The sequence below is a fragment of the Colius striatus genome, chromosome 4 (assembly GCF_028858725.1).
Source record: "Colius striatus isolate bColStr4 chromosome 4, bColStr4.1.hap1, whole genome shotgun sequence".
Taxonomy (NCBI): Eukaryota; Metazoa; Chordata; class Aves; order Coliiformes; family Coliidae; genus Colius; species Colius striatus.
In genome coordinates, this window is record NC_084762.1 from 62,652,259 (window position 1) to 62,673,219 (window position 20,961).

A 20,961-nucleotide genomic window follows, 5' to 3' on the forward strand; every position below is an offset into this window, starting at 1 on the left:
CTTATCCCCTAAGATTCAATCTTTAGACACATTAGGCTCCAGCCTGACTTCCCCTTCACAAGGTACAGGAGTTGTGCGAGGTCATCAGGGTGTAATTTGTCCAGAAATGTCATTCACCTACAAAGACTCCCCTTTACAGGACCAAGGAGGCACAGATCACGGTGCCAGCTCTGTTCCTTACAATATAATTGGCAGCAAAGAAATTTGTTTCTATCAGCAGCTCAGGCACAAGAACAGATCACTTTCAAAACATGCAGCCAGCAAATGTTTCCATGTTGTCTGCTTTTCCTAATTCTCTTAATGCTGCTATATTGAATGCGTTAAATGTATCTGTCTGTTTGCTTTCTTCTCTTCACCACACAGACAGTTCGCTTCTCTTTCTTCTCTCTTCTGTATGTGTAGTTCTGGAGACTTTCTGCATCTTGCTTAAAAAGCAAAAACAGACAAACATTTTGCTTCTTTGGACCCAGTATTGTCTCTGGCACATGCGCTGAATAGTACTTCAGTCTCCATTAAGCTGGCTTCAGTGAAATTGCCACCTGAGTACAGCACTGTTAAAGCTGAGTAAGAGTCAGCATTGAGGCTTTAGAGGAGAAAAAGGAGAGAGAGAATTGACAATCACTGCTGGAAAAAGTGCTGAATTTGCCCTTAAATATAAGCTTTGTCTAATGGCTTATATCTCAGAAATCCTTTCCTCTTGATCTATGGCTGCTTCATGTAGGACCCGGCTTTCCTTTCTTTAAAAAGTTAGTGTCTTGTTGATTTGTAATTTAATACTTGCATAACTAAATGCCTCATCTGTAAATTGTATAGCTCTGCCACTAACCCTCTCTGCCCTTCTAGGGGTAAATAATCTGATTTGGGTATACTTTTTGCATTACCTTGCATTATGGAGGCCTGTGGATAAGTCTACTAAATGCAGAATTAGCTCTATTAAGTCGAAAAGAAAAAAGGGTCAAAAGAAAAGGAAGAGGAAAGAAATCCCTTTCCAAAGGCAGCCAGAGAAGACATCAGTCCTAAAACTGTCAGGGTAGGTGAGTTTTAACAAGGGGCAGGAAGGAAAAATGGAAATGGAAACAGATGAAAATACTTGTATGAAACTCTGATTCTGATCAAGGTACGTTGTTTGACCCTATAATAATATGATCCTAAAAAATTTGTCCATTTAGTCCTTGTAAGATGAGCCTACCTTCTAATTACCCTACAATCATTTTTTTAAGTGGCTGCTTAATTAACAGCAGATCCTATGATGCATTTTTCAAGGACAGTGTTGCCTCATTAAAAAGTCATCAAAAGTCAACTTACCAACTAATAATCTACACTTCAGAGCTAGAAAGTTTAGTAAAATTGTAATGACTCGAGAATACCTGGGAGTCAAGAATAATTGGGATTGAAGAGAGGGGGGAGAGAGTGACTATATGCCTCATAGACTAGTTGTGATTCTATACATGACTGTGCAAATGCTGTGGGTATTTGCTCTGTGCATTTTTATGTGCTTTGAGAGGAAATTGGTATTCTCCTCAATGGGAAACTGAGGCAGAGAAAGAGAAGTGAGTGACCTAAGACCACTCACAGTTTGGTGACAGTCCTAATAAGGCACTGGTCCAGAGAGCTCCAGTCCAGACCAGACAATATGTAATACCTCCAACCTGTCTCTCTGTTTGAAATGATGAGGATTTAGCTCTCACTTTTCACATGAGATCAAATTATTATAAAAGTCAGTGGAAAGAAAGTGAGGGAGTGTTTATATAAAGTCATTCCTTCTCTTCACTCTGAGCGTTTTCAAACATCTATAAAGCATCCACTGTCTAAACCTGCCAGATCCTTAACTATACCATCTATACTACAACTGATCACATGTGGGCAGACTGCTTATGAGGGGAGTCCTGCAGAAGCCACAATGACTCCACAGCAGGCTGTTTAAAGAGAGATCCCAAATATGCACTAATAAACTGCAGTCATATTTAGAGCCTACTGGGAAAACTTGGCAAAGAGCAGAATGGACTTTTTCTTTCCTTCTTCTGTTTTACTCTTTTCTTCTACTCTTATGTGACCTAATGGTGATGTTGCATTTGATGGGGAAACCCCTTTTTGAGGGATGCATCAATGTAAATCACAGGCAGGAATTGTGCTGGGTGCTAGGAGGGCAGACAATATTCAGGAAAAACATTGCCAAACCAAAATCACTTTTGCTTCTAATTATCACTTTTAAAAATCCTGAAAAATTAAGGATGTTTTAATGTTTATGATTTTCTTTACTCACAAGCTGTAAGCTAATATAGCAATGAGTCAACTGCACAGCTTCCTGATACAGAAGAGTCTACCAAATGGGTAATTTTAAATTAGAGCTTGTAGGAAATAGCAGGGAAGACAGGGTAAATAGATAGAATGAGAAAACAAAGCAACTCTGGAGAGCTTCAGAGAGATGAGACATTTGTTTTCATTACATAGGCTCCAGCTGCTCATACTGGCAAGAAGAAAGGGTCACTCTGTAATCATTTTCAGATTTCATGGAAATTGTAAGAAAAGCTTGCAAAGTTTTCTTTCATCTTGTAGTTTTTCATGTCAGTAGACATCCCTTCAGCTATTTAGATTCAGATATGTTGTCTGTAAGATTGTTAGACTCAGGAGTTAGAGATTTTGCTTCACACATTCCGAATCGTTGGCTGGTTATTTACTGTTCTTTCTGTCCTCCCTGTGATAATGTTGAAGTGTCATACTTTCCTTAACCTTCTGCTGTTCTGTCCCAGCTCTGAAGCACACAGCCTTCCCTCTCAAATGTGTACTTTGGTATTGTCAGTTCAAACTGTCAAACACAAAGGACAAAAGGAAAACTCCAGGAGTTTTTCTACCTTAACCTTGGCTTTCTCTAGTAGGAAAAGAGGCTTGTACTATACCATGGCAACCAAGCAATAGTCAAGCATTATCTTAATATTTTAGAAGACAGAGCCTTGACAGCAGTACAGCCAATATCCAAGATGCATCAATATAATAATCATTTTGTTGTTAAATAGCGTGTCACACCAGATACTGCAGGATTTTACATTTTTACTGGCTGAAATTTCATCCCCTTACAAATATGAAAATAAATTTAAAATTCTCGCCCTGTCTTAACATGTATTCGTTCAGAGCCCTATCTGTTTAGTGTTACTTTGCAGAATTACTACCTTATAATCCTCTCTTCTCTTAGTCCTTCACAGGCGGCATAAGCATGCAGGAGAGAACAGGAGTCTGCCCTGGCTCAGCAGCTGCTGACAGCCTCACAGCAACACACCTAAGTCAGGACTAGGCTCTCCTCTTATGGTATCCCACCTGAAAGAAGAGAGATCACCAAATTGGGCAACTATTTGTGTACATTTTTTTAGAATTGCCTTTGGGAAGATGTAGCTCCCAATTTTTATTTCTTGCTCATAGGTATCAACCAATGAGAATGACATTCAGGATTCATACATGCAAGCATCTTAAATCAACCAATGAGAATGACATTCAGGATTCATACATGCAAACATCTTAAGTCAACCAATGAGAATGACATTCAGGATTCATACATGCAAGCATCTTAAATCAACCAATGAGAATGACATTCAGGACTCATACATGCAAGCATCTTAATGGTATTCTCAGCCTTTTGTAGGACAAAAATGGTAACATAGCAAAGTAGACAACTTGAACATAAATTTCTAAATGCTTGCACTTGTAAAACTCACAATGTGACTGGACATCAAAGATGTCACTATCTGACATGTTTTGCATTAGTCACAGACTTCCGTGTAGTGATGAACATAAATTGTTGCTTGGCTGACATCTTGGTAATATGTTCAAGAGTACACATCAGCTTCTGATGAATGTCAGCTGACATCTGTCACTTATAAGTACATTTCTTAGTGTAGTGACCAAGAAACTAATAAAATGGTGAGATGACAAGAGACTGAAAGCTAAGGAGTATTCAAACTGCACTATTCCCTTCTGACACACAGGAACAATTTGATCTTACATGAAGGGGGCAAAAGCTATGCCTTCTGACATTGTGGGCAGACAATACCTTTCCTCTGGAGGCAAAGCCAGTGTGTTTCCTGTTCACAACCTTAAAGTACAATTCACTGCCAGCACATGCTATTTTTAATCTGCATCGTTTCAGTGACCTAATTTGTATCCTGCCTCATGCACTCTTCCAAAACAGAGAAGATGACAAGGTATGATACAGGAGTGGGCATGAGCGAGCAGCAAATGAGTCTTGGTTTTCAGAATATTTTTGAAGTGAAAATGAAAGAGAGAGAGAGAGAGAGAACCTCAAGCATTCAAGCTCTTTCTTAATTGGTATAAAAGAGGCAGGACAGCATGAAATATAATTTAAATTGTAAATATTTAAAATAATTAAAAATACGCCTCACTTTTCAGAATAAAGCTGCACTTTCAATCAAACTAAGAAATGTATAAATAAAAATAAAATATGCTGAAAATATTCAAATAGATAAGAAGGCAAAAGATAAATGTAGAGGAGGGAAAAAGCTGAAAAAAGATGACATGCAGGATTTTCTAGTCTGTGGTATCATGTGAAGTTAAATTTTTTTTGGTTTCTGTCCAGGACCTCATCAAAAACCAGAGCATGTTTGCCTACTTATGCTCAAAACAGAATCTGTGCTATCAAATATTGCACAGAGAACCGCACACTAGAAGATTTTTTAACAAGTTTACACATTCAAGTGCTTAATTAGGAAAAATCTGAGTAGAATATCGCCTGTGCTTTTGTTCATGTGACCAAAAAATAGTCCCTAACTGTATAATAACATATCGCGTTTTGGAGGGTGAAATTTTCTCAGTTTAAAAAGAAAAACCAGTTCTATCAAGTGGCATGATGCCAACAGCTGCATCAGCAAAGACGGTGGTCTCAGACCCACTCTGCAAAACTCTGCTGCTTTCTTACTTAAGCAGAGTGGGTTTCTGTTACATATATGGAGTCTAGGGCTGGCAGCTATAAGCTTTCAGATATTTGCTCAAAGGAAGATACCAGTGAAGCTCAGGAGCCCTTTCAGGCGCTGATGTGTCCTCCCACTGCCTAAAAGCACTTCTGGTTCCCTTCATCCTACCCCGTTAGGCAGAGCAGTCTTTGTTCCTCGGTTTTCTCATGCCAGTTTTCTGGCCCTGAGAGACCTCATCTTAGCCTCAGCTGAGCTTTGTACCCCTGCTCACTAACAATCTCTTTACCCAACCCGATTGGAAAATCTGCTTCTCCCAACCCCCTTGCCTTGTCAGTCAACTTCTTTCTTCTTTCTGCACTCACTGTCCAGTTCCTTGGTTTATATTGCCAGTCCTGGGCCCCAAAGCTCCCACTGCTTTCTCCCTTTCTCAGCACGTTTGCTGATTCTCCTGCCATTCTTCAAACTGCTTGTCCCTATCAGATCACCTCCTGCTCTTATATTTTAATCAGCTTTCTCCTAACTACTGACACCACTCACAGGTGGACAGGGAATAAAGTCCCAAGGTGCCCAGATCTCTGACACACACAAACTGCAGGTTTTTATTCAAAACGGCAAACTTTGGACAGATTTTCATCAGGATAAAAGATGTCTCCATGACAGAGAGCCCATCATGTCTTTGCCAGAGTTCATGCTCTCAGTGTGGAGCATGGAAATGCTATCAAATGAAAGTTTGCATAATTTTTTTCAGATGTTAAACACAATTCCTTTTCCATTACTGCGGTTCACAAAGATGGCTACTGTTTGGGCTAAGAAGTTTCAAAAAATTCAGCCTCAGGCAGACATCCAGTGTGGAAAATTTCAGTCCAAGTATGAGAAAGTTATAAGCAACTGAAAACAGGGTCTTATAATGAGAAGTGTCAGGCAACATCAATACTGGAAAGTGCTACCAGCTTGGCCTATAATACAGGCTTTGTTAAAGACATCACCCAGGGTAACGATTGCTGTATCAAGTTATAGTCTAATGCCTTTTGCAACTGCTGAGTTATAAAATCTTTAATGCTCTTTTTGGTTACAATGGTAAACCTGGCAGCGACTGGGAAAGATCCACAAAGCTGGAGAAAAAGGAGAAAACCTAAGGTTTTCTACTACGGTTAAGTTACAAGACTGGGAACTGCGAAACCTGAATAATATTCTTGGCACTGCCGCAGGCTTCCTGCGTAACTTAGGTCTAGCTGAAGGTTATCCTCTTTGTGCCTCAGTTTCCTCACCACATTTTTGTGCTTATTCCATTTCCTAGGCAGTGCTGGCATACAGAATTGGCTTTCTGCACTTTAATGACGTGACGCACTAACCCGCTGTAAATTTTCAACAGAAGGGAAAAATCAGACTTCTCGGGTTTGAATCTGTTGCTTGCATAATGTGAAGAACGCAAGAAGGAATTTACTGGAATAATCCGGAAGCTGCAGTTTTGCTGGGCTCTGTCCCCAGAAGCAGAGAGTGGCTGTGTGTCAGCCCTGAAATGTCATATAAACAGTGCTTTGCAACTCCTGTAAATGTTTTCCTGACTTTGTTAAAGGAAGTGGGCTGTCTACTTAAAGCTCTTGTCTGGGTCACAGTGACTAAACCTTGCTGCAGCATGCCTTTATAAAGGTTTGGGTTTGTTTTAAATCGGAAACATTCCCATAATCCTCTACAAATATTAAGGGCGTGGAACACAATATACATCCTTTGATCCGTGGAAGCGCAGAGATGTCTCGCCAGATGTAGCCCAGTTCACCTGCACACTAATCCACTAATGCTGACAGGAGTTAGGGAACTGGTTCTATGGTGTAATACTACAAACATTAGTCCTAAGTGCTTGTAGAAAATACTGGGGAAAAAAAGTACTGGGAATTATGAGAATTTGAATCACATTCATTTCTAAATATCCTGTCTTAAAACTCCAGTCATCCCCTGGTTCAAATTATCTTTGTCATGCACCTATTGTAACTCCCCAGATCTCTCAGTCCAGTTCAAGAATTATTAGCTAATTGCTAAAGGGAAAACCAAAACCTGTATTAACACATCTATTCATGTTAGATACCAAGCATATATATTCTGCAGCTACTCCTGAGACACAAGGAGTGTCTGTATAACTGTTCCCCATGCCACGTGGTATTGTTTGCATAAACTTAATTGAACATACTCATACAGAATACAATTATTCTGTTATACCAAGCTACTCTACATGTGATTAAAAGATAACAATGTGCCCTGGGAACAGTTAGCTAAACTATCAGAATGCAGATAAAAACTGTCCTATTAAAATGCAAAAGTCGGCATTTGTCTTTCCTATTATCCCTGTGGGGGCCATTACTTGCAATAATGAAAAGATGTCCCTTGAAATGGTACTACTTTTTAACGAGGCTTTTACCCATTGAGTCATAATCTCTGTTTTATTAATTACAAGCAGAAATAGCTTTGTAAACCCTGAGTAACTGCTGAGTAAAAGTGGCTTCTGAAGCTGAGCATTCCCAGTCGGTACTCAGACTCAGGCAATTCTGCAAGTGTTAGGCTACAGCCAAGTTAAGGACATGGAAGCATGTGAAAATCCAGCAAGGACATTTGCACATCATGGTGTCAGCTCCTGGGTAATCCCGTGACATGTCCATAGTGCTTTAATTATTTACAATCCTCTGGTTACCAAAAAGCAGCTAGGCCACCCGTTGTGATTACTTGCTGATTATTATTTGGCCCCATGGAAAATACTGTGCTTTCCTTTTACTCTGACACTTGTCTTCATTTAGAGCATGAAGAGTCAGATACTACTGCTGGTGCTGGGCTCCAACTCTGACTCACTTGCTCTGCCCAAAATATCCCATGGTGAAGAAACAACTCTTGTGTTTTTGTAAAAGCCTTCCTTTTCCCTTCATCTATCTAATTACTCATATCCTCCTGAGCTTTTGACCAACAAACCACTCTTGGTTAAAGCAATTTGGCAAATGTGATCCGTTATCATTGCTACCACTGCTTCTACTAGTATTCAGGGCTTTGCTGTACATTTGACATGGGAACTGCAGGGGGAAACATCTATTTCTGCAAACTGTCACTCAAGGAACTGCTTAAAACTTGACAGCTCGGAGATTATTTTTATGATAAAATACTAAATCATTGCCAACACAAAGGTGAATGGTTCAGGCTGTCAATCCAGAGTCTCATAACATGCACCAAAATAGGGGGTTCAGGGGGTCAAAGGGGAGATAACAAAACATCATGAAAGTTGGAAAATTAAGTAATCTAAAGTAAGGAAATTCCAAGACGAATTGGCCCCCACCATCTCCAAGCCTCCCTTTCCTTTTTAAATTCAGTTTATCTTTTCTTGTCCTTGTGCCTCAGGTCATTTAATCTCTGTATTTTATGCTAGTGGCTTTCTCTCAGGTAATGTCTGAATATCAAAAGAGAGAAGACAGGAGAGAAAGAAGCTGACTGTTTAGTGCCAAAAGTGAAACTGTGGGGACTTTCTCAGATCCCCACACTCTAAGGTGACATTAAATTGAGAAACTGTAGTAACCCTTTCCTGATTGTTTGTGTGTTACGGTTTTTCAGAGACTAGCCATTTTAAGACAGATTTTTTACAGCCACCTCTGTTACGTGAAGGCAATAAATCAAAACCAGGAGACACTAGATCTTTTTAGAGAAACAACCCTTAAGATTCCGTGACTCTGTGAAAAGTTGGCCAATGATTTTTAAATGGTCAAGCTCAATTATTTTTTCCTAGCCTTTTTCTTGGAAATTGCTAAACTGTTTGGCTAAAATGTTCCATGGAGCAAAATCCAGCCTGAGTCAGATAGCATGGAAACTATCATCAGTAATGATTGAAATTTGGCAAGACTATAAATAGCAGAGTTCAAGTCTCAAGTATTAGTCAATCTTAATTATAGGTGGGGCTATCAAATCATCCTACATGATAAATTACCATAACTTCCATTTCACAGCTTGAAAGCCTCTGATCTTTGTTGGAGGCGGGCTGACAGTAGAGTCCTTTACAGATGAGCACAGCACACAGACATTTCCCATGTAGTAGCTGCTGGTGGATCTGGGATGACATTCAGGAGGGCTGACCTCAAATCTCTCCTGTAATCACAGTCTGGCCTTGAATTTGCTTGGCTTCGTATTGCTTCCCCTCTCTCAGTCACATCACTCTCCCATACTCTTCTTCACTATTGTCTATCTCTGAATTCTCTTCCCTTTCTTCTCTTTCCTTGGCTTTTCTTCCCATAGTATTTCAGCCTTTACCTTTACATTTTCCCTAGACGTCTGACTCCCTGACAGTTTAACCCAGTTCAGCTGCGTTAGAGGAAAGGTATGGTTTCCATTCCAGGAGGCAATAGGGCTGGGCAGAGCATTCTCTCTCCACAGTCACCCTCTTTACCTCAAGCTTCTTGCGTTCTGGTTGGCCTCAGCAGAAAAAAAGAGAGAGACTGTGTGGCTTTCTTTAGTGGCTGTGGAGGAAGAGCTGGAAGCCTGGTCTAGTGTCTGTAGAACTTGTTTCTATGTCACATTCCACATGGTATAGGAAAGTAACACTATATATATGCCTGTGACCTCTGGTTAGTGACATTTGGCAGTTGTATTATTCGATTGCACCATATTTATGTTGCCTCAGGCAAGTATTAATTATGAACATTTTGATTTCTCCACCAGTTTTCCCAGAAAGTTCACTATGCCCACATCATTCTAATCTGCATTATTCAAGCCCTTCCACAAATGTGCTTTTTTGCTTAGATTGAATATGTCTCAGTTGAATGTGAGGTTTTCCAAAGTGACTTCATCTCCTAGTAGAAAATAAGTATGGGAGTTTGATATGTGTCCCAAAGCCCAGCCAAGGACAGGAGCTCTCTGCAGGCAGTCTTGGCTGGCCAAGCTGAGCAGCGGCTTGTGTAATATGAAGAGTGAAGTGGGGTGGGTGCCTATCACCCAGAGGAGCTCTGACTCTGGAAAGGGAGAGGTGTCTGTCATTCCTTCCTCTTCAGGCGTGTCTCATTTTGTAAGCACCAGTGGTACCTTTGTGCTGACTGCTGGGGACACGGATGGCAGAACTGCTGGCACTGGTGACCCTTCAGGGTCTTATAAACTTCAAGAAAATTAAATGCAAGCAGTGAAGTTACTCAGACACCTTAGTAACTTGTTGGACTGAGCTAGAGCTAATAAATCTCTAAAAACCCGAGCTGCAGGGGCTTTTTTTGACAGAACCTGGTCAGATGTTCTGTCCGTGTGCTTCCCAGACAGTGGAAAAGGAGGGCAGAGCGATCCAAATTGACTTTTTTATCCAGGCCAAAGACCATATCTAAGCAGCTAAAGAGCTTTCATACCCATCTGTCCGTAGAAGCAACACGGCTGCATTTGCCAGGGTGCCATGCCAGCGTTAATCCTGCCTTCCAAAGAAAGTTGGCCAGCTCGTGGTGTCTGTGTATTCACAGCTCCCAGATAGCTGGGAGCTCACTGCATTGTGAGATTGTTTTTCTTTTTACTTCTTTCCAGAAGAATAGGCAGGAACACCTGCAAACTCTCCTGGGCCCGACGGCAAAGGCTGAAAGGTTCAGTCTGAGTGGGTTCTGACTTGTCACCTGGAGCTGATGGGAAAATACGCTTAGTTTGGCAGGCCAGGTAGAAGTGCTTGACCTCCAAATCTTTCTCTCTTTGTTAGTTTGACCTTAGAGAAGCTGTGGCAGCAAAGCAGGGTGGGAATTCCCTCTTGCCCTATCCAAATGTGGCCCAGTGAGATGGAGATCTGAACTTTTCAGACTTTTTATCAAACCAGCAAACGTAACCAGATTGCCAAGCTCAAACTTTCAAATGCCAGAAGCCAAGCTCCAAAACATCACAGGACTTGCTTAAAACCACAAGGTGTTTCTCAGATTTTTCCTCTGGGCACTGAGTTTTTATTCTGTTTTGAAGTGGAAACCAAGGGAAACATACTCATTGTAAAAAAGGAAAGTGAGAAACCAAAAATATTTCACGTGAGCACTATATTCCAAAAGATTAAGAAGAAAACCTAAAGTCACAAAGGCTTTCAACTCTCATAAAAACTCAGTAAATTATTTATTTTAATCTCCAAAACCTCCAAAGTATCAAAGAAACATTTTTGATAAAGCAACTCTGATCCATTCTAACACATTTTACCTTCATTCATGCATGCTATTGACTCAGACTGAAAGAGTTGGATTGCAAAGCCTCATGCGTGTGTGTGTTCTTTTTTTTTTTTTTCTCTTCTGTTGTTTTTTTACCTTTGCAGCTTTTTTTGGGAAATACCTCAATGAATACAATGGCAGCTACATCCCTCCTGGGTGGAGAGAGTGGGTTGGATTAGTGAAGAACTCTCGCTTCTATAATTACACCATTTCTCGCAATGGTAACAAAGAGAAGCATGGATTTGATTATGCAAAGGTATTTTCCAGATACGTAAATGCCGCATTATTAATCCATATAAAAATAACCTTCAGATAATTAATTAACCAGATCATTCATTAATTAACCAACTACAACCAAGAAATTGAGATGTCATTTTCTCTCCAGGGCACTGCAGATCAATTTCCACATGAGAATGTTAATTGTGCAACGAAAGAAAGTTTCCAAGGGCTCTTCAGTAGAGCCTAGCAGTTCCTCCCTCCCTTCCTCCCTCTCTCTCTCTTCTAGTAAATGATGGTTCAGTGGCAGAAGCAAATAGTAAATACAGGCCTTTCCCCCAAACTATTGTGCTACTGAACTTTAAAGTTAGCTGAATGTCATCAGTTACTTACCCACGTAAGAAACCTTAGTTAATGTTGTTTTCTGTTATACAGTGCACACCAAAAAAAGGCTGTGTGCCTGTGGTGTCAGACTCCAGATATGAGTGTGAGAATAGATAAATGCAAGAACATGGCCATTGGAAAACTTTAGAGCTTGCTTGTGCTCTTGACAAAGTTTGGAAAGCGTGCCAAGGTGACCTGCCCACTGCCATGAAGTTTCTCAGAAAGGCTTAGGAGCACAGATCGCAGACTTTCCAGCCTGCAATCTGGAATTTCCTCAGACTGTGGCTCATGGAAGATGATACAGATGTTGCAGCTGTGGTTTTTGACCCATGTAATAAGATTTTATTGGAAGCTCGTGATGCCTGTTTCTGATTTCCCCACTCGTAGAAATTACATGATGCTGATTATATATTTGTACAGAGTAAAAAAAAGAAAATAAACAATATTGCTTAGTTATACACTCCTTGCACACCGTGCGTATGTAGCTAGAATAAATAAGAGGGGAGTGGATGCTTTGGGAGAGCAGTCATGCAGGCATTTCGCTTAAAACAAGCCACAAACCCCGAAATTATCAGAATCCTGGTGCCTCACAATCATTACTGATTTTGCAAACCAAGAGGTCACTCACTGTCCCTTCTATATCTTTGCAGGGATTGTGTCGGCCAGAGCTACCATGTGTGCTCTGAGTGTGCAACAGGAGAGGAGAAGGGGCAGGGGGAACAGGGAGTGGGCGAGTGAGGAGGTCACAGCTGGTTGACTTGTCCTAACACCGGCATGCGACACAGACCTTGTCCCTCAGGCTCTGCTTTTGCAGCTGTTCAGTGCCTCAAATCCACAACATATGATTAGTCATGCCTGGAAGTGCTTGAAATTACAAACATTGTCTCAGCACTTTCTCAATGAAGCTCACACTAGACCTCCAGGCCAACAGTGAATGCTTCAAGGTGGCAGGTGGTTTAATTTAAGTTTTTATCTTTTTTTTTTCTTAGTTCCATTTCCTCCCCTCCCCTTGTAGGCTTCCATTTGCCACCTTGGCTGTAGGTTAAGCCAGTTTATTAGTGAGTCACAACCTTAAGCTCAGCAGCTGCACTGCTTAAAGTTGCACAATTAAATGAACAGAGCCTACAGGAATCCAACTGCTCCCTGCATTCACGTTTGCAGTTTCTTTGGTAAAGATTTTTGTAGTCTATTGCCTGTTGTGGCTTTCTTCCACTTTGTACATATGCAAAAGTATACCCTGAACAAAGACCACACGAGAAATATTTATGTAAACAGAAAACCAACAACAGTCAATGTTTCCTTGCAGTTCGAAGCCACTACCTTATGAAAGTGTTTTATCAGTGAAATGCAAGAAACAGATCTTTGCCAGTATAGTCTGTCATTTAAACATTACTTCTCATTATATTACAAAATCTGCTAATTATGTTTACTTAGTGCCTTCTGTTGTACCTGGTTTGCAAAATACTGTCTCATTTTATGTGGCATCGCCTGCTTAAGAAAGTAATTACCGCTGTCTCCCCTATGCTCCCTCCAATCTTACATCTCTTTGATGGCATGTTTTTACTTCCTGATCTGAGCTTTAAGGAGGACTTGAAAATAACATAATAACATGATAGTATGTGATCTAATTAATCATGCACTTTGTAACTTTTACTTTGTGTTAATCGTATGTTTCAGGACTACTTCACAGACCTAATCACTAATGAGAGCATTAATTACTTCAGAATATCTAAGAGGATATATCCCCATAGGCCCATAATGATGGTCATCAGCCATGCTGCACCTCATGGCCCTGAGGATTCCGCACCGCAGTTCTCAGAGCTCTACCCCAATGCTTCACAGCATATGTAAGTCAAAATCACATGCTGCTAGACCCACTCCTTCTGTCTGTTTCTTGTGAGGTATTTGTTTATGGAGACTTTGGAGGAACAGAGAATTCCAACATAGTAAGCAGGGAATGTTTGCTTGCTTCTTTTGCCCTGCTTCCTCCTTTAAGGGAGGAGAGTGACAGCTCTGACCGTTATTAAAGCAGAAAGAAGCTCTTTTCCCCCTGGGAAGTTGTGGGAGATTAAAAGGTCAGTATTTGGCTTTGTAAGGGCAGCTTCTTACAATACCCTGAAAATATGTAGACACAGGTCAGGATCTGTTGGAAAGATATTACTTCCTTCATCTTCCTCTAAGTTATGTGCTTTCTGGGCTCTAACTAACTGAATGTGTGGAGAGTAAAAGTACTCTTTTGTAGCTTTTGAGTGCAACGGATTTGTTTATAGACTAGGTACTGGCAGATTCCCAAAATAAACTATTAGTCTGCATTTCTAAATAACATACTTAATCTTTTCTGGTGATCATACTATAATTTAAAAAAAAAAAAAAAAAAAAGAAAAGAAAAACCTCTTCATTTCGTTCCTAGAACTGAAACCAGCTCCAGGTAAAAATCTGAGGATAGTCCTGATTCCATATCTTGTTTTATACCTTGAATATTCTGGGTCCTTTTCCTCATATTGCAATGTTATGGAAGCTTTTCATTGCCCATCTCTCTACCAGGGATGTATAGACCACTCTTTCCATTTGTACTCAAACAATGTCTTTATACCTCTTTCCACACAGAAAAATAAAAACTTTATAACATATTTCAGCTTGATTGTACATTGATTTGACCTCTGAAAATGAGGAGGGATCACACTGTGGAAAAGGTCCTTGATCTACAAATTGCATTTTGGACACTCCACAGTTACTCACACACAGGAATGTTTTTTGTAGTTACATTAACTACTTTAAAATTGCAAGGAGTAACAGTTACTGCATAAACTGTATACCTAAACTGATCACAAGTTGGAGCCAGAAAGACATTTGCTGTTCACTGCACATGGTTAAATATTTGTTAGTTTGTATTTTTTTATCATCTCATTGGCTGCTATTTTCTAGATATGCCACTTTCCCTGACCTTACCTTCTTAGCTATGTTTTTCTTTTCCTATATTCTCAACAGTCCCACATTCCTTAGACTAGACCTTGTAAGTAATGCAAACCAGTCATCAGTGTTTCATACTTATTTAGATACTCAGGTTAATTTCCACCTGTATACAAAAGCAATGAGACTGAAATTTTAGTTTGTAAAAATTCACATGATATTTCTCCTCAAGTAATCATCCTGAAAAATCATTATCACCTTTTTATGTCTCAGAGGTAAAATAAGATGAACATGAATGCATTAAACCTGTCTTATGGGGTTATGTGAAAGAACTTTCCAGCTCAGTGTCCTGACTTATGTCCTCCAGCAGAAAGTAGCAAGGAATGCTTAGGGAGAAAAAAAAAAACAAAACACACAGTGAAATGACTAGTTTAGGTGAAGCATCCAAGCCACTGTGCCTCATTCTCTTTACATCTCTCTGATGTCTTTTTGAACTGTGGTGGCAGACCCACTAGCTTGTGGCAACAAGTTCCACAGTGTCACCCCATGCATTGGAGACAAAGGATTGCCTTTTCTTTCTTTCTAAACCTGGGGCTTGCTCATGGCACCGGTGTCCTCTGCTTCCCATCCTGTGAGGAATAATGGATAGTTATTACATCAATTTTAATGGACCTCTCCCATGTCTTCTTTCAATCACTCCTTTTCATAGCAAGAGAGCTATATCTATTTGTTCTTGTTCTGTTCAATAGATTGCTTCCCATTTAGTGGCACAGATTGCCTGGCCTCAGGCAAGACATCCTGTCTGCTAGGGGATTATCCATCATACAGGAGGGTAGGACTCAAACTGTTTCCGCTTAGCTGTGGGGACCGTATCTGGAAGAAAAGCACTGAATCGTTGTACCTCACCCTACCTCTCCCCAGGTCAAAGCAACTAATTTTAGGCTCCATGCTCACCGTCTTCTGACAAAAAGAGTGCTTGTAGGAACTTGCATTGGTTTATTACATTCCTGACACTTTCTACTGCTTGGTGTTTTCATCCTATGTGTTTTCTAGCTTATGCTGCTAGAGCCAATGTGTTTAGTTAGTTTTAATCACCTCTCCACCTTATGCAAGTTGCATGTCACCTCTAAAGATCAAGCAAAGATCCTACTTACTTTTTTGCAGGCTCAGCTTCATTTAAGTACTTGTGTAAATTAATTTTCCTTTCTGTGGTCTCCTGGGGTCTAAATGCCTTGCTCTACGAGGATGCTTGTGAGATAGCCCAGAATATAAGCCTCAGCTGTACTTCTTCTTGTCTTCTGATGTTGATTTCTTGGCAACCTTCTCGTAAAGTGTTTTTTCCTCTGGTGACCTCAAGAGATCCTTGCTGGGTTGTTATATGTTTCTTATTGCACTGACTGACTGTATGTGTTAGAGTTCAGTCCATGGACCAAGAAATGAGACAAACTGAAGATAAACTGCCAATCTGGGTGGCTGAAGCCTCTAGACAACTGATTTCTCTACCAAAAAATATCAGCAACAGGCTCTAAGAGATATAAAAAGTTTTGTTCTCACAGATATATTTGGTGCTCCCTGTGCAAAGAGAGCAAGAACAATAAAATTCTCCTGCCAAGGTTTGTGTAATTTGAACGTTTAACCCTTAGATTTTCTTCCTTGGTGGTCAAGCACCATTTAAATCTCTTTCTTTCTGACCTTGGGAGACAGCCATCTGACCTTGGATTTTGTTTTTAAAAATGTAGTTGCTATATCATGTTACTGTAACACCTACCTCCAACAAAGAAGGGAAATCAGGTCAAAAGCTGCTTGCTGGCTTTACAAACTGAGATGGAAGGTTATACCTACAAACCAAGGATTACGATAGCCTGTCAACCACATGTGGGGGAAGTTTGGCTGAAAAAGACAGCAGCTGAAGCAGACCTTTAAATTATGTGACTTTTTTTTTTTTAGTGGTAAGGTGCCTGTCATATGATTGAAATACTGCTTTTATAAATTTAAAAAAAAAAAAAAACCAAACCAAACAACCCCACCACAAACCAAAAGATTGTTTAGAAGGTTTTCCACATGTATATATGAAGAAGAGAGCAGCTACAGCAGGAAATTACTCCATTCAGTGAAAACTGTGCCCTCAAATGTGGGCATCTGTTGATCTCATTTCTCAATAATATGGAAAGAAGAAAATCAAATGAACACAGCAGTAAAAATGTGCAAATCGAAAAAGAGGATAAAGAATTATATACCATAGTTACCTTACAGTCCTTTCCTCAGCACAAACAGCCTGCTGCAGTGGCATAAAAATTCTTACAAGGATGAGAAAGGTAGTGATGCGAACACTGTTTAATTATCAATTTTAAGTCATTGCTACTAGTTCTCATTAGCTCTAGCTTAATGTGAAACACAGACTGTACCATAGTGGAAACAGCAGACACTGTCATTTTTAAGCATTCTCCCTCCCACTCTCCCACCTCTCCTTTCCTTAAAATATGTCCTATTTCTGCCATATAAAAATATTTCTGTAAGTTTATCCTGGCTGCTATCACCATAATGAGTGATATGTTTTCTGAAAATAAATCATATTAATGCATGCCCAGAAGTTATTTCTGTGGAGGAAAATGGGGCTGGTGAAGATGTACTAGATGAAAGCAATATATAGATTTGTGCTTTGGTAATGAACATCATCTACTGGAGAGCGGGGTTGCTAGATATTTGGAAATATTGCTGTTAAATATAAAGTTATGACATAAGACACAGTTTTCTAGGTGTCCCTGGCAGCCATTACAGGGGAATCTTGTTCCATCAGACAGCTGAGCAGGAAAGCTCTGACTCAAAGGATGCTCTAATGAAAACCTGAATTCTCTCTTATGCTCAGGGCCTCTGGCACTTTAACTTCCCTTTACCTTCCAGTGTGAACCATTCTTAGGGGAACCGTGAATCTGACCTAAGCTGTTTATAAGCTGTGAAGTAAACAAACATTAGAAGCAAAAAATCTGCTGGAGGCAGGTTTACTGAAGAATGTAAAAAATGGAAATCTGAAACACTGCTGGCTGTGCTGAGTTAAAGATCCTTGGGCTGGCAGAAGGACTGACAGGCAGATTTTATTGCTACCTGGAAACAATCCTATTACAAGAATAAAGATCTGGGGAGCAACTAGAAATTATATCTGCAGAGAGATCAGAGTGCTTCCCAAGCTAATGTGAGAAAAGGTAGATGATATGAAGGGCAGTGCTTTGTATTTTCATTTAAAGACAGTATTAAATGTGCTCATAGACCAGGTCTGGCAGTAGCAGTGTGTTTGCAGTAGTGGGTCATGAAGAGAAGGGCTGTTGCAGCTTCTGATCTCTAGAGCAGTCTTAAGTGTGGATTTGGAGTGTGACATGGCTGCATTAAGGGTGCCTTCTGGTCACCAAACATCTGACAGTTACAACAGTATTTCTTGCAATGCAGACACTGCCCATCAGAGTAGGCTCATACATTTGCATCCGTAATAAATCTTGTTATGTCACTGCTGGCCTGAAGTCTGTTTAGACTCCTGACTTAAAGATAAATGATAAAAATCATCACACACATCATTGTGGCTGTGACGTTAAACAAGAATAGAAGTAGTGTGATATAGAAATGCAGTACAATTCTAGTTATCCAATTAATTTCTCCAGCAGCAAGAAATATTTTTTTCCTAAAATAGAAAGGTGTTATATTTAATGGGTAACAACTTTTTTTAATTCTTTATTCTGAAATACAGCAGTTGTGTTATACTTCAGGAGTGAAAATTTCATACCTTACAATCCCAGATATATAAATATGCCTGGATTTAAATTATTCCCCTTTTAAAAGGCAGCAAAAGTTGACTCAGACTTCACATTAATAGGGACCATGGCACTGGTCATAGCTTTTTTAATTTTAATTTTGCCCAGAACCTAAGCTTCCTGCTTTCTAAGAACAGTGTTTAAACGTGGAAGTCTACTTTCCCTGGTAACAAGGGATTTACTTCCTTTGTTTATTTACTCTTTTTCTGAAGAAACATGACCACTTCTGCAATGTTGGCTAATCATATTTCAAAGAATAATATAGGTGTTAATGTTGTACAGAAACTATTCCTGAGGCATATAAATATTGTATTAGTTTTACTAACTGGAGGACTCCCAACCTAAATAGAACATTAGCCAAACACTTTAAGATAAAATAAAATAAAAAAAAAAAAAAACTAAACCCTAAACCCCTCTGTGGAATTATTCACAATCAATATTTTTACCTAGTATTTCTGTGAATATAATTTTCTTTTGCTGGATAAAATCAAAGGCGAATTAGGAGGTTGTACATAGAGGAAGATACAGATTTTTAGTATGAGCAAGTGAACAAACATTTGCAAACATCCATGTTTCTCTCCATGTTATCCCACCTGAATCAGAAATGTATACATTCAGATCAAACTTCTAGAAAACAAATGTTAATTTAAAGTTGCACTGAATACTGGGAGCTCTTAAAACATGTTATACTTTTGATTCATTTTGTTTACACACAGATGCTGCAACTGTGTAAACAGTATTAGCCAAGCTGAATCTCCCATTCTTTTCCTAACCTGTAAAGTATGTCTTTTTTTGTAATAATGATTGGCAAAAGAGCTGCTTTTCCATTTGTTTCTTTGAATATAATACAAAAAGCAGCTCGGTTACTAGCAGAAGGTAGTGTAATTAATTTCTGAATGATTTGCTATTTGAGGACCCCATTTCAATAAATTCTCAAGTACAAGCATCTATCATTTGAGGTTGATGAGGTAGTTTTATTTCTTATCTAACTTTAAAGTTATTGTGGTACCATAGAAGACAAATAAGACACATTCTCTATTTGAAACTCCAAAGTTTAATATACAAATATAGTAAATATGTTGTCAGGAAGAGTAATTAAAATGTGCAGTGAAATGCTGATTGTTCATTTAACTAGAGGTCATTGAGGCCTTTCGGATTCAGGACATAAAGCTGAATGCTAATGTAATTCCTTTCCTCATAACTTTAAGAATCTATTTGAATCAATGCTTATCATTGTTTTCATGACACATCTTTCTTTAAAAAGAAAAATGCAATAGTGTTTCCAGATACTTACTCTTTCTATAACCCATAGAACACTTTATCACCACCAAAGTGGGCTTTCCTGCTGCAGTTTTACAGGTGGTAAATAGACAGTGAAAGCAATTTCCGTGAGGTAGCGTAAACAAAACAACACATTGATGCAGAGACATGCTAACAGAACTCAAATCACACAAGTCATTCTGAGGAGGCTGGAATCTTTTTGCAAACGTACACATGAAGTGAGGTGATTTCTCTGTAAATTTCTTCAGATAGGTGAATTATTGCAAAATCTCAGGGTGAATTGTTTTTCTCATTCTGAGAATGTGTTTACAGAAAATGTCTGACTGGGTTCAGCCTTTGTTGAGTATTTGGGATTTTTTTTTTGTTGTTAGTTAAACTGGAGTATTGGTTTGGAGTTTTATGAACCTGATATCTTCCAGCAACCTACCTAGTCCCTGAACAGACTTGTCACAGAGTGCCAAGTCTTTATGTAGTAAGTTCTGCATAGTAAATGTTGGACAAATGTAAATGAGCAACTGAATAATCTAGATTTTCCCAAGCCAGTACAACCTACAAGAATGAGAAATACTATGCCTTTTTAGTAAGAATTTGCTCTCTCAATCTTTACTTTCTCTACAGATTTAATATTTGTAGTATGTTGCTGATCATTTTTGATCTGACCTGCACGAAGCAGAGCACTTTTTTGTGTTATCTATTTTTTTAAGACGTAAAATGAACTCTCAGCCTCTGGGCACACATGCAGAAATTTAAGTGCTTTGCTGTTTGCTCATCAACTAGTAAGAAGGACCTTGAAGTCAGAAACTGCTCCTTACTACACTCTGGGACAGCATCTGAGCTATTCAAAGGCAGCACAGCAAAGACCCATAGGCAGATGAGCAGATTTAGAGGTCATGCACAATCTGAAAATAAAGAGGTATCTGACACTGTCTGCTGATCATGGATCAACAAATGTGCTCAAGACAAGATAGCCTCCATGACGGAGGCAATTGAAGACACAGTACACTTCTGCAGTCTTATATTCCCAATGCTAAGAAGAATCGAGGAAATGTAGATGCTGCTGTTACTTTACAGAAGTACTTGTCAGTACAGTGCAAAGTTGTTCCCAAAAATGGAAGAACAGAAACGGTGACAGATTGTGCCATCATGTCTTTTGGGAGCTTATAACAGCTGAAAATTTAGTTTATATCTACTACTGCTGGAAGAAAGAAATGTGATAAACAGTTATCACTGACAGGCACAAGGTCTGTCCAGTTGTAAACATATTCAGAAATCAACATTATT

At 39.4% G+C, this 20,961-nt stretch overlaps 1 protein-coding gene across 6 annotated transcripts in view; it reads left to right on the forward strand.

Annotated features, from left to right (window-relative positions):
• SULF1 (sulfatase 1) overlaps positions 1 to 20,961 on the forward strand; it is a 100,380-nt gene that overhangs the window by 43,313 nt on the left and 36,106 nt on the right. For 4 of the 6 annotated variants that reach the window (XM_061995692.1, XM_061995694.1, XM_061995695.1 and 1 more), the window contains 2 exons: positions 11,194 to 11,345; positions 13,367 to 13,536. The exons of the other annotated variants lie outside the window; for them this stretch is intronic. In XM_061995692.1, the coding sequence (XP_061851676.1) occupies positions 11,194 to 11,345; positions 13,367 to 13,536 (322 nt within the window). The remainder of the gene's footprint in view (positions 1 to 11,193; positions 11,346 to 13,366; positions 13,537 to 20,961) is intronic. 6 annotated transcript variants of the gene reach the window in all.